The sequence below is a fragment of the Osmerus mordax genome, assembly GCF_038355195.1.
Source record: "Osmerus mordax isolate fOsmMor3 chromosome 7 unlocalized genomic scaffold, fOsmMor3.pri SUPER_7_unloc_3, whole genome shotgun sequence".
Classification (NCBI taxonomy): Eukaryota; Metazoa; Chordata; class Actinopteri; order Osmeriformes; family Osmeridae; genus Osmerus; species Osmerus mordax.
In genome coordinates this window covers 1-13252 of record NW_027120358.1, presented here as the reverse complement: position 1 = coordinate 13252, position 13252 = coordinate 1, and the positions used below count along the sequence as shown (strand labels likewise).

Sequence of the window (13252 nt, the reverse complement as noted above, 5' to 3'; positions counted from 1 at the left end):
GTTTTAGGGTAAAGGTTTTTAAATAACCCCTTTTAGAGTCCTTTGATAAACGTTTTATGACTAAACTAATGGCAGATGCATACAAATTATTTTAATATTGTTACAGCTAAACTGAAGTAATACATAATAAGACAATAACAAAATCAATATTATTTCATGTTATCTGATGAAAGCTCCAGGCACTGTGATTCAGTATTCCTCGCACACTTCATCTTCAGAATCCCCACTCATTCTTCCCAGCTCCTCATAATCTTTCTCTAGACAAGCCAAGTCTTCTCTGGCCTCGGCAAACTCTCCTTCCTCCATGCCTTCACCCACATACCAGTGCACAAAGGCACGTTTAGCGTACATGAGGTCAAACTTGTGGTCCAAACGTGCCCAGGCCTCAGCAATAGCAGTGGTGTTGCTAAGCATGCACACAGCTCTCTGGACCTTTGCAAGGTCCCCTCCAGGAACCTCAGTTGGGGGCTGATTGTTAATGCCTACCTGTTGAGACAAAGTCAAAGATAATAGGTGGATTGATTGTGGGATGTGTAAGGCATACCATATTACATTGTATATAAACCACAAACTATGTTGACTACCTTAAATCCAGTAGGGCACCAGTCGACAAACTGGATTGATCGTTTGGTCTTAATATTGGCAATGGCAGTATTGACATCTTTTGGAACCACATCACCACGGTACAGCATACAACAAGCCATGTATTTGCCATGACGAGGGTCACACTTGACCATTTGATTGGTTGGCTCAAAGCAGGCACTGGTGATTTCAGCCACAGACAATTGCTCATGGTAGGCCTTCTCCGCAGAGATGATAGGTGAGTAAGTTACCAAAGGGAAATGAATACGGGGGAAAGGAACCAGATTGGTCTGGAACTCTGTTAGATCGACATTCAAGGCCCCATCAAAGCGAAGGGAGGCTGTGATAGAGGAAACTATCTGACCAATCAATCTGTTGAGGTTGGTGTAGGATGGACGTTCAATATCCATGTTACGACGACAGATGTCATAGATGGCCTCGTTATCCACCATGAAGGCACAGTCAGAGTGATCCAGGGTGGTGTGGGTGGTCAGGATGGAGTTGTAAGGCTCTACCACAGCTGTGGACACCTGGGGTGCAGGATAAATGGCAAACTCCAACTTTGATTTCTTGCCGTAGTCAAGAGACAAGCGTTCCATCAGTAGAGAGGTGAAGCCAGAGCCAGTCCCCCCTCCGAAGCTGTGGAAGATGAGGAACCCTTGGAGCCCTGTGCACTGGTCAGTCTGAGGACACATTATTTGAACATGTTAAAAGCTTACTCAACTACATTAACTTGTTCATCTTTAATCAATATTTGTACAATCAAGTCCTGTATAATGGAGTACTGTCATGTGAAACCATACACTCACCATTTTACGGACCCTCTCCAGTACACCATCAATTATCTCCTTCCCAACGGTGTAGTGCCCCCGAGCATAGTTATTGGCTGCGTCCTCCTTCCCAGAAATGAGCTGCTCAGGGTGGAAGAGCTGCCTGTACTTGCCTGTCCTTACTTCATCTAAGTTAACAAAGAGATAATGATTAAATGAATGGGCCATACATGCATGGACAACTGAGATAAACATACCCTAAACAGTGTTTCTGTTCGAACTATTTGTTTGGTTAAATAGTTAGAAGGGAAATCTTACTTCCATCAAAAAGCCTCACTCCTATTATGTTAAGTACATAATCATATTCATAAAGCAGTTTGATTTATACCCCTTTACTTCCCTTTTGTTAAGCTCTATATTCTACAACACCACTTACCATTGTCAACTGTTTACATCCACAAACACAGTGAAATGTACATGCTTTCTTATGACACTGTCACTGGATAATGTGTTAAAGGAGTCATCACCGCTACCTTGCTCCAGTCAGTACAGCTCCCAGCATGCATTGCCAATGTGTATTCCTGTGTGGCCCATGTGGATGGAAATGCACTCACAATATATACATGTAAGCACATATACAATAAAGCTTATTAGGGGAAAAACATAAAGAACCTGCAAAAAAAAACTCTACAGGTTGCTTACCAACCACAGTTGGCTCCAGGTCCACAAATATGGCTCTTGGAACATGGCGTCCTGAGTTTCCGGTGTTAAAAAAAGTGTTGAACGGATCTGAACGTGAATTCGGCTCTACCGGCACATCCTGAAATACACCATCAGGCCCTACACCATGCTCTAGGCAGAAAAGCTCCCAGCAAGCATTGCCTGTCTGTATGCCTGCTTGGCCCACATGGATAGATATGCATTCTCTCTGTAAGAAAAAAAATACATTGAATTGAAACATACATACTAATAGTGAAGAGAATAGAAGATAATTGTATACTTTTAAAAGGGCACATCCGAAATTTGGATTGGTAAGTAATCTCCAGTGTTATTCATGAGGAAACCCTTTCTCTTTGACTGATCTGCTGCAATTTATGGGGTTCAAACAAAGAAAATGTATGCAAGACATCTGCACTACTTAAAAAACAGGATGGTCCATAACAGCCCAAATTGTGGCTATCATGTTTCAGAAAGTGGTTAGTGTGCCTTGAGAATACACATGTTTCCACTTGTCCAAATAGTATGCTGTTATCTCTGCATACAAGTGATAATTCTTACACAGGCATTTTCTGCTGACATTTACCAAAAATCTGTAAGTTCCATACAAAGTATTTTATCAAAAAGGTTCATGATATGTTCTAAAGCTAGTCTTGAGAGAAGAATTTGCTACTGTTAGTGGATCACGAACTAAACTTCTCATTAAATGGACCACACTGGTCACATCATGCACTCAATACTTTTCATTATTTTGTGAATACACATGTTGTGACCCCATTTTAGAAATAGACCAGGGTCATGTTTAACAATAGAATTGCTTGGAGAATTTACGAATACATTCCACATTCTCACCCAAGGCTCGGCTCCAGATTCCTCAAATTCCAGTCATGCACAATTCAAATTCATTTTACACAAATTGGTGTCATAGAAACAGAGCTGCAAATCAATTATCTCCTAATGATCTATAGTATGATAGGCCTTAGAGATTAGATCAAACGAGTTTTTGTTTAATTATTATAAACAATTGTCGGTTAAATAAAGAGTCAAAGGACCAAAAGACTAGCTAAAACTATCATCCGGCATTTGATGCATAGGCAAATAAATACATTAGGACTCAAACTTATCGGCTCAACACTTACCATTGTCCTTGAAAGATCTGATAAAAGTTTAAAAATGAATGCGTTAAAAAACTTTCCAGCTTGAGCAATGTCGACTTTGACGAGCAACGTGTCCTCGCCAACACAGCAATGTCATCTGCCTAAAGTGAGTGCTAGGGTTGCTTTTATACAGTTCCCCTGTCGACCACAAGTCCTGCGCAATGAAGTATACTATACCTTGATGTGTCTTTTTCCAGATAATGCATAACGTGATATGAAATATATTTGATGCTGACCTGTAGACTTCAAATACCTGTACTTGACAGTAACCATGGTCGAGGAAAAAGGCTAGGTTAGGTACTGACAGCAGTAAACTAATACTGTACAGCAATACTGTACACTTCTTGCTGAATATGTATTAACTTGTCTTGTCCAACGAGGTAAATGTCATACCAATGTAAAAAAAGAAAAGAGATAATGATCGAATACAATCACTTAAAAACAAGGATAAAAATTTAAGTATGACAGACTAGATTATGTTTATTCACTTTCGAGTCGAAGAAAATGATCCGACGGTGAACTACCATATCTCGTCTACATACATGTCAGGCACGTGTACAAAGGAAACCATTGGGGATAAATGCATGCATAATACACATACACTACATTTTTTACTGTAGGCCTACTTGAAGACAGAACAATAATTATTGTACAGCATAGTCTACAATGCAAATGTGTAGTGCTTAAAATGTCTTGTATCTCTACATTGAAAACAATAAAGATGAAGAAAACATCTTCATTTGATTTGTTACTAAAATCTCTTCATACAGAATTACAAAAACTACAAAAGGACACTGACAATTTACTTATCTGGTAAATGCTTATTGATTATACAGTACTTGATGTCATGATAACAATCGTTTTAGTCCAAATGAGAGGCAACATGGATGTTATATTATATGGGGGCCACAGGGGCATAAGGCATATAGCAGCAGGAGTCACCTGTTAATTTCTGCTGTTGTTCCTTTCTTTCAAGAAGTATAAATGTATTGCACTTTAAAGACATCAAAATTATAATCTCACGGGTAACCACAGCAACATGTATCACCAAAGAGTCATGCAAGTGGTATTGGTTTCTTGGAGGCATCAACAAATAAGAGTCTTTTGCACATAGTTGTTCATCTCTGCTGCACACTCTTGGTAAGGGTGTACTCTTTCAAGTATGAAAGTCTGATGAAGCTGCAATGATGAGTTTTTGAGGCAGCCCATGTCACATTCTGACCTACAATGACCTTTTCCATTGCTCAGTGGTAGTGGGACATGAATAGCCACCTCAACAGTGGCACGTCATTTTCGTTTAACTCCTCTGTGATGCTGTTCATGATGAAAATTACTTTTCTCTGAGGACACAGACTCCAGCATCACATCGCTGAGTTGCCATGGACGTGACTACCTCCCAGGTGTCGATCACTGGGTCATAACACTCAATGCTGCTGAGGAGGGAGTTCCCGTCATATCTAAACAAGTAAAAGAGAGAAGTTGTGCCGGTGTTTTCTTTTTTATCACATCAAGGACTAATAGTTATAATGTTTGGCATGCATGCTTACCCAGCTATGGCATATAACCGTCCACGGAGAACAGTAGCCCCTACATAACACCGGGGAGTAGTCATACTGGCAACTGTTGTCCAATAATCTGTTCTTATGTTATATACCTCCACAGAGTCTAGATGAGCAGTTCCATCAAAGCCACCTACTACATAGATGTGGTCATTGAGCAAGGCTACTCCAGCACCTGCAACAAGACCAGATCTTCAGACTAGGTTCTAAGTTCTAACCAGATGCTACATTTCAGTAGCCATTCTCAGAAATACCGACCTGAGCGTTTAGTAGCCATGGGGGTGACATTGGTCCAGTGCCCTGTGTGTGGATCATATCGCTCAACTGAGTTAAGTATATTCAACCCGTCATATCCTCCTGTGAACAAAGAAAACTGATTTTTACAATGGAGAAAGTAAATGGGACCCTTAAAGCCAATTTCAAACTTATATACACTAAACTGATATAAAGCACCTTTACCGACCTAGGCAGTAAATCAATCCACTGGCCACCACCAGCCCGGCACCTTCCCTTGCTGTCTGCATGTCCCCAAGCATACTCCACTGGTCAATGTTTGGGTCGTAGCGCTCCATACTGGTGTGACGCCGGCTTCCATCGAAACCTCCGGCAACATAGATCATGTCTGTACAGCAACAAGGCACCCCCACACAAATTATAAAACTGTATTTAAAAATCGAATAAAAAGCTAAAGAAATGGCAAGACAATCATGGTAGACCCTTTAGAAGTACAAGCTGTCAGTCCGAAAAGGTCCCTCACCTCCGAGTGTGGTGGCGCCTGCTAGGCCACGGCGAACGTTCATGGTAGCAACTGTGTACCAGACACCGTCCTCATCAGCGGTGTAATCCAAGCACTCCACCGAACTGAGTCTCGAACGACCGTCATAGCCTCCAATTACATACACACGGTCGTTGAGGGACACAGTGGCTACGTAACGTCTTTTACGAGCAATGTTCTGTAATAATAAACCTTGGATTAGTTAACATTAGCCAAAGTACACAATCTGCCATTTGCACTTATAATACTGCACTTTATACACATTGTTTTACATTTTGTACAGTTAATGGTTGAGACTTCATCTACAGAACAGCCCTCAACATTAAGTGAGAAGTCTTACCACAAACCAAAACGATATTACTCACAGGTAGAAAGCTCCACTCCTGGGTTTTAGGGTCATACTTCTCCACAATATCTATAGGAGACTGTTGACTGCCAAATCCACCTATAACTAACAGAACCTCTTTGGCACCTAAATGGATTAACAGTAAGTTACCAAGTATATTGTTAAAAAGACAATGTAGCAGTGTCGCACTTACAATGAGAAGATTGTACCTAATCGTGCTTGGGTTCGTGGGCCTTGCATCTCGCTCCTAAGTTCTGGCCTTAGGTGGAACTTCTTTGCTTCATCTACTAGGTCTCGACACGGAAGACTGCATCGAATGAGTGGCTGGAACATGTAAAAACATATAACTACATTTTGGGCGACTCAATAGAGAGAAGTACTGTAGTTATAAAAGTTAATCCCTATGCTTGCCACTTGATGTATTATCTAGAAACACATCCATCATGAGGGAGTGGTGTTGATGAAAGTCAAGCAGGAAGAGCCTACAGTGTGTGGTCTGATGGCTGAGCGGTTCGAAAATTGGGCTACCAATTATAAGGTTGCCGGTTCGATTCTTGGCCGTGCAAATTACGTTGTGTCCTTGGGCAAGGCACTTCACCCCACTTGCCTCGGGGGAATGTCCCTGTACTTACTATACGTTGCTCTGGATAAGAGCGTCTGCTAAATGACTAAATGTAAATGTCTGCCTCACCTCAGAATCAATTACATCTGTAATGTAGCGGGGGGTCAGCAGAGGCATTCGCACAAACTCAAGCATGTCCGGAAGATACGGTTCTCTCTCTTTCCTGTTGTGTTTGACCCAATTCAAGACTGCCTCAAATACCGGTTCCTCAGAATCAACCTAGTAACAGAAACAGACAGAGCATTTAGCCAACTCAAAGGAATTCACAATTTATCAAAATGACTGACAACTGAGGACGCTATTCATTTTATTACTTTGAATGTTCTGAGGGGAAAGGTGTCTCGACTACAGTATGATTATCATGCATAGCTAGAATTTAAAAAACACAAAAATAACAGGCACGTTTTTGTTGAATGGCTTAGGGATCTATAAATCATCACATGATTATAACCATGTTTTCACAAAACAAGGTGTGTGGTTAGAGACAGGAATTTCCTATGCACAAAGGCATACTTCAATCAAGTTTCCTTTATCATAACTTTATAGTCACCCAAATCCACACAGCCCCCCCCCCCCCCAGTATTAACTGAGATGAAAGCAGGCCTGCACTTGCATCTTTACTTCCCAAGTGTTGTGTTTTTAAGGATACTTTGAAACATTATGTCAACCAAACATGAATAGTTCATACATTTGTTACACACTTTATTGGACATTGCACAACATTTTATATGCAGACATTGTTCATCCGGCAGGTTAAAAAGGCAAACCTTTCCCCATACCCCTCCTCCCACATCCTTCTTAAGCCTACCTGGATTTCATCACATTTCACAAGCTTCTCGACCTCTGATTGACAGAGCAGCATGAACTCCTCGTGTTGAACGACCTCAGGAAAGTGCTTTTGGGAGAAAAGCTCAGCTGCCTGCATCAAGTCAAGGCAATTGTGTGTCTCGGCAAAGTCCCGAATACCCAGACAGTTTGACGGGTCAAGCTGACTATCCAGAAATTCACAACATGCTCTTTTCACTCCTAAAGGAAACAAAGATACATCCACACATTTGTATGTGTACACAATGTATCATATATTGGGCTGTACAGAATCCATACCCATATCTATAGTGTTACGGTCAACTCAGACAATGATTGTCATGCCTATTGTCTGTGCCACTTCACAATTTTGGCACTAGTAGTTGGTTCTAACAGTGTGCAGGGCTGACCAGGAAATTCTCCCATTTACCTTTAAGCTGAAGCAAACAAGCAGCAGGAAGCAGTTCCTGTACGTTCTCCACTGTGACCAGAACTGTTTCAGTGTAGACAAAGTCCAGCAAGATCTCCATGGTTGATCCAGTCAGGCCTTGAATGTCCACAAAGGATTTCCCCTTCTCAGACAGCTGCAGAATCACAACAGAGACATATAAGGCTAAATAAAATTAAAATACAAACATTTATGAAAAGAAAACAAATTGAAAAAAATCGCAAACCTTGCTAAACTGTATTAAACAGGTATAACTGTTAAGCATATAAGTGTAGAACTAATGACTGTAGACAGTTTGGTCAGTAAAAAGATATGCTCACCTGATGATTCTTAGACAGGCACAAACATTAAGAAAGAAAGATAGGCTAGGTCAACTGGGCTGCATATCAATACAAATGATTTTCCTACAATGAGGTAAATGGCAAATACATCAAATTCTGAACTGCCTATTGTTGGGACTTACATAAATAATCCTGTAATTCCTTACCAGTCCCTGTTTGGCCATATGACTATGGCTGCATTTAGCATTTTGTTATCTATCATTGAGAAGTGTGTGTGGAGGGGGGTCCAAAATGGTATGCACCTTAATTATTGACTTCTCGAGGTTTTTGAATAGCCTATTGAATAGGCGCTGTTGAACACCGTTACACTGACCTCGCTTGTAAACATGGCACAAAAGTAGTCACTGCAGGCAGCCAGGACAATGCGATGAGCTGGAAAGTCTGTATTTTCCACCCTTAAAGTGATGTCGCAGAGTGTGTTGCTTTTTCGAAGTGCATTCATGGCATTTAGGATAGACTTGGCATGGGAGTTGGTCATGATATCTTTGGGAGCCATGACGAGTGCCTTAAAAGTATCAGAAGAACCCCTGTTGACTGCAGTTTCTGTTAAAAGCACAAAGAGACAGCTTTATTTGTATGATGTTGAAACATGACCGCCTGTGATCATTGTTATGCCAGCCGAACACAACGCTTTCATTGTACAGCTGGCTACATTGAGCACATGATACTAGTAGGAGTTCAGCGTTAAAAGAGTCACTACTAGTAGGCTAGCCACAGAATGGCAATTCAGAAAATGTCAACTGCTGCTAGTAATATTATTGACTTCATAACCAGTACTCACCACTTGGTCAGCTAAGACAGCTGGTTACAGAATAGTGCAGGCTGCTAGTTAGCTACTTGCTAGCTAACTGACACGGTACTGTAGTTTAGCCATATGTGGACAGGCAAGGAAGATACATGACAGCTGTACGACAAGCCCCTCTCGAATTCTTACTGGAAAACGTATTAAGGTTGGCGATAAGGAGACGATACGTTCATCTACCGCGAGCTTTATATGATGACCAAATGCATAACTATAGCTAGCTAGCTAGCCTGACTATTAGCTACGCTAGCTAGCATCAGCAGGAAACGTTTAAAAACACAACAAACCAGCTAATTTACCTAGCGAGCAAGTTACGTCACTTTACGTGCGCGCACTTAATTGACGCCAACAAGCACCAAAGCAGGACATGTAGATAATATGAGAAAATTATATCTAGGAATCAACCAGCACAACAATTGGTCTTAAGGCACACGTTTATTTACTGTAAACTATCATTTAATTTAATACTAATAATAAGTCAGCTCTGGGTGAACTCGGTTTATGTTTCCGGACTCGCCGGCGAAATACATGTCTGTAATTTTACTGACATTATTTTTGAGTACCAGACCGTCCATATTGCAATGTGTAACATTGGCTAATGCTCATAGTATATTGTGGAGATGGGAATAGTGCCTGGTGGGTTTCCTGATTCTTCCTGATTCACAAAAACATTTTAAATTGGGATGTTGTAGGGCCAGTCAGTAAACAATAACCTTCAGTGTAGCCTATTTGTACATCTTTGAACATTAGGATCTAGATGGTGACGTTCACAGTGGTGAGTAGCCTACACTACAGAGCGCCCATTATTAACGTTTTTCTAATAATCCGGGTAAAATGTACAATTACATGAGTGGTTAATGCTGCAATACCGAAGAACTGCAACGAGTAAAAAATGAATAAAAAGAAGTATGTAAGAATGGAGCAGCCAATGTCAAAAAATGAGGGCGGGGATTAGAGCCACCCAAGGACAGTTGTGCTTAGGTGGGGGAGGAGCATACGGCGTGTTTCCGGTTAGACGAGGCCAAGCGACAACATTACTAGAAATCTATGAAGCTACAGTACCGAAAAATAAAAAATAGCGCCGAATCCGCCCATAGAGTTGTCTGGTTTCCAAGACACAGTTTGTGTCAAATTTCCTAAAGCTTAACGTTGATTTCATTGATCGTCGGAAGAACGGGTGGCAGCAGCACAGCAATGGAAGCTGAGTTTCGGGAGATCGATGAACCAGGGAGTTGGAACGCCATTTACCAGGTAGCGAGTAAAAAGGTTTTTCTTGGTAAAGGAAGGTGGACTTTTTATAAGTTGTGTGTGTCTTTTTGGTTAATCACAAAACTTCTATACATTTTAAACATAAACGTATTATTATTCCCTTAATTACTTCTCATCTACATTATTGTTGGGACAATAGATAACATGCCCTAGCTGTCAAGTTCCGATTTTAGCTTAGTTGATAACATCATCCTCCACGCAGCTATGCGATGATGTCTGCCGGTGCCTCCTATAGCTGTCCTAATGTAGCCTAAAGCTAAATAGGTTGTTTGCGTTCATTGTAGCATTGTGCTGTGACTTCCTTTGGTGTTACTGTATTGTAGTATGTATTGTCACATTTAATTCATTTATCATTTCCTCCATTTTACATATTGCATACCATTTATGACCATACAACTTTAAATCCCATTGATTAGGAAGAACGGAAGGAAAATGTATGCAGGAATATTTTAATAAACCACTTCTGAGTTCAGTTCAACAAACAGTTATTGTGTGTATAGCGATTTGTTTAGCAATATTGCCAGATATGTCACCGGATTTGCTGTTTAATGAAAGCAGTGAAAGATCCATCAGATGGTAATACTTTGTGCGCAAAACATTTATAATATAAATAATTGTTTTCATCTCCATAGGAAATACGTCAGCAATCAAGTGAACTGCCATGCAAACTTGCCAAATTACCTGAAAACAAAACTCGGAATCGCTACAGAGATGTCAGCCCATGTAAGTTGTGTACTCTGGTACATTATATCATCAATTTGTTTAAGACAACCTGTGATGAGTGTCACCTAGTCTCTGTGATATACTGTAGTCTACTTGATACAGCCCAAACTTTGTCATCTGTTTCTTACAATGTAGAATGTAGAATGTCGTAAAATATTTGTGGTATCCCTTAGTGAATTAATCAAATGTTATTTGATCATCTATCTTAGAGCCCTTTTTACAAGCAATGTCATGGAGGGCTTCACATACACCCAAATGAAGATAGCTACATTTTCGCTACTTAAAGCCAGTTCTGATTATGATTCTAGTCATAGGTTATTCTTGTTAAGTGCTTTCCTTCAAATTATGATTTCTCGAAATTACATTAATAAATCAAAATGGTCTTCACTGTTGTATTCAAAAAGTGATGTTAACGAAAAATGTCTAAATGTTTCCTCTTTTCACAAGAATGCGAAAAGTGAACCTAAAGCAAACACTTTATGCAGGCCGGTCACAAGTCACTATGGGTGGTATTGATGTGTAGCTTGGGTTTCTGAGTTGGAAGTAATACAACCAGTACTAAATTGATACATTGTGAATAGTTTCACTTCTTTGCAGGTATCACTGTCTCTTTTTTTTTATTATGTAAAATAGTCTTTCATGTTCAATGGTGTGGATCAGAAAACCGGATCAGGAACAAATACTTCTGTGTTTCAACCAAAGACAGACCTGTCATGTCGTGTGCAGCTGTGCTGCTCTCACGTCCTCTGGTCTGTGACAGACTACATTTAATCTGGAGTCCCAAGGGGATATGAGGAATGACAAAGCCATGAATACATTTTCTTATTCTAAAGTGATTTATTTCTCTGTAGTTGATCACAGCAGAATCCGCCTGCAACTGGGTATGAATGACTACATAAATGCAAGCCTGATATCTGTAGAGGAGGCACAGAGAAGCTACATTCTCACTCAGGTTGGTTCTGGGACTGAGGGGGAGTTTTGAGAACACATTTGTTTGTCCCTTAAAGAGGAATACATGTTATGGAATTTGAGCTAGAAATCATATCTTGATTTATTTATTTCATGTTGTTTCATAGATTCACATTTATCTTCTCCCTTCAGGGACCCCTTCCAAACACTTGTGGTCACTTCTGGGAAATGGTGTGGGAGCAGAGAACCCGAGGTGTGGTGATGTTGAACCGTGTCATAGAAAAAGGATCGGTAAGTCAGCCCCCCATTAAATATGGTATGTGGCTTACTGTACACACCTTGTCACTATCAGACCTGCTGTGTTTGCTGTGAGAAAGTTGCACAATACCATGTGCATGTCAGGACTTTTGCTGCTTGTATCATAACATGCATAGTAATATATCTGGTTAAAGGTCTGCTTAGCTACTGCTTGTACATCTACCATGAATAAGAGTCTGGTCAATAAGGGTGAACTGATCTTCAAGTGTGTAGAGAAAATTGTAATTTTCAAACTCAATGTTTCATAGGTGAAGTGTGCACAGTATTGGCCGCCTAGAGAGGAGAAGGAGGCTATTTTTGATGACACAAATTTCAAGCTAACACTGGTTTCAGAGGACATAAAATCCTACTACACTGTTCGTCAGCTGGAGCTGGAAAATATGTTGGTAAGATATCTGTTTTCTAGTTGTGCCCTGCCCTCTGGGTTTTAGGGTTCTTAACCCTTGTGCTGCCTTCGGGTCACATGACCCAAAGGTTCATAACGAACCATCGTTGTGTTAACCCAATTTTACCCAATACAAAAACAAATAAAAATAATTCTCTTTTAATCTTTGCAATGTGGGGGGTCTGAGACAGCCCAACGGTTAAAAGTAAATGCTTCACTTTGTTTTTGTATGCGGTAAAGTTGTTGCAATACGACGGTGGGTCACAATGACTGATGGGTCAGAATGACCCGAAGATAACACAAGGGTTAAAGTGTTTTTTGGGCATTCATGTCAGACAATGTCAATGTAAATTTGCTCTTTTACCTTTACAGACTCAGGAAACTAGAGAGATTTTACATTTTCACTACACCACCTGGCCTGACTTTGGAGTACCCGAGTCTCCTGCCTCCTTCCTCAACTTCCTGTTCAAAGTGCGGGAGTCTGGATGTCTCAACTCTGACCAGGGGCCCGTGGTGGTGCACTGCAGTGCTGGGATTGGCCGCTCCGGAACCTTCTGCTTGGTAGACACCTGCCTCTTACTGGTCAGTACAGCACAGCACAGCAGTTTCTACTGAACTTGTCCTGTTGGGGGGAGTATAATTGTTTACCTGATGCTTTACAAGATGATTTAATCAAGTCAATGAGTTAATTGTAACTTTTATTTTCAACTCAACCCAGATGTCCA

The 13252-nt window shown here is 40.7% G+C and overlaps 3 protein-coding genes across 3 annotated transcripts; 1 reads left to right on the top strand and 2 right to left on the bottom strand.

The window, feature by feature from the left end:
* LOC136938724 (tubulin alpha-1 chain-like) lies at window positions 1–2313 on the bottom strand. The gene is made up of 4 exons (XM_067231729.1): window positions 2055–2313; window positions 1392–1540; window positions 585–1265; window positions 1–486 (listed from the first exon to the last, which is right to left on the bottom strand). The coding sequence occupies exons 1-4, from the start codon at window positions 2311–2313 to the stop codon at window positions 190–192; spliced, it is 1386 nt and encodes a 461-aa protein (XP_067087830.1). The 3' UTR covers window positions 1–189.
* Window positions 2314–3703: 1390 nt separating this feature from the next.
* Window positions 3704–9197, bottom strand: LOC136938720 (kelch-like protein 12). The gene is made up of 12 exons (XM_067231724.1): window positions 8903–9197; window positions 8435–8664; window positions 7763–7916; window positions 7337–7554; window positions 6598–6747; window positions 6116–6230; window positions 5926–6032; window positions 5543–5738; window positions 5249–5407; window positions 5044–5142; window positions 4774–4960; window positions 3704–4683 (listed from the first exon to the last, which is right to left on the bottom strand). Exons 2-12 carry the CDS (start codon window positions 8615–8617, stop codon window positions 4557–4559), a joined length of 1695 nt encoding a protein of 564 aa, XP_067087825.1. The 5' UTR covers window positions 8618–8664; window positions 8903–9197; the 3' UTR covers window positions 3704–4556.
* Window positions 9198–9942: 745 nt separating this feature from the next.
* Window positions 9943–13109, top strand: LOC136938719 (tyrosine-protein phosphatase non-receptor type 1-like; the record flags this gene model as incomplete). Its single annotated transcript, XM_067231723.1, has 6 exons — window positions 9943–10174; window positions 10825–10915; window positions 11767–11867; window positions 12017–12115; window positions 12391–12528; window positions 12900–13109. Coding segments are annotated over exons 1-6 (696 nt in total), but the record flags the coding sequence as incomplete, so codon positions are not given.
* Between the last annotated feature and the right edge of the window lie 143 nt (window positions 13110–13252).

Excerpts from the sequence above, each read along its gene's own strand:
- LOC136938720 (XM_067231724.1), bottom strand. The coding sequence starts at position 8,617 with ATGGCTCCCAAAGATATCATGACCAACTCCCATGCCAAGTCTATCCTA. Across the intron at positions 7,917-8,434 it reads GTGCCATGTTTACAAGCGAG|CTGTCTGAGAAGGGGAAATC; the intron begins GTCAGTGTAACG and ends GTGATTCTGCAG. Across the intron at positions 4,961-5,043 it reads CATGGCTACTAAACGCTCAG|GTGCTGGAGTAGCCTTGCTC; the intron begins GTCGGTATTTCT and ends GTCTTGTTGCAG.
- LOC136938724 (XM_067231729.1), bottom strand. The coding sequence starts at position 2,313 with ATGTTTCAATTCAATGTATTTTTTTTCTTACAGAGAGAATGCATATCT. Across the intron at positions 1,266-1,391 it reads TGGAGAGGGTCCGTAAAATG|ACTGACCAGTGCACAGGGCT; the intron begins GTGAGTGTATGG and ends ATGTGTCCTCAG. Across the intron at positions 487-584 it reads GGTGCCCTACTGGATTTAAG|GTAGGCATTAACAATCAGCC; the intron begins GTAGTCAACATA and ends TTGTCTCAACAG.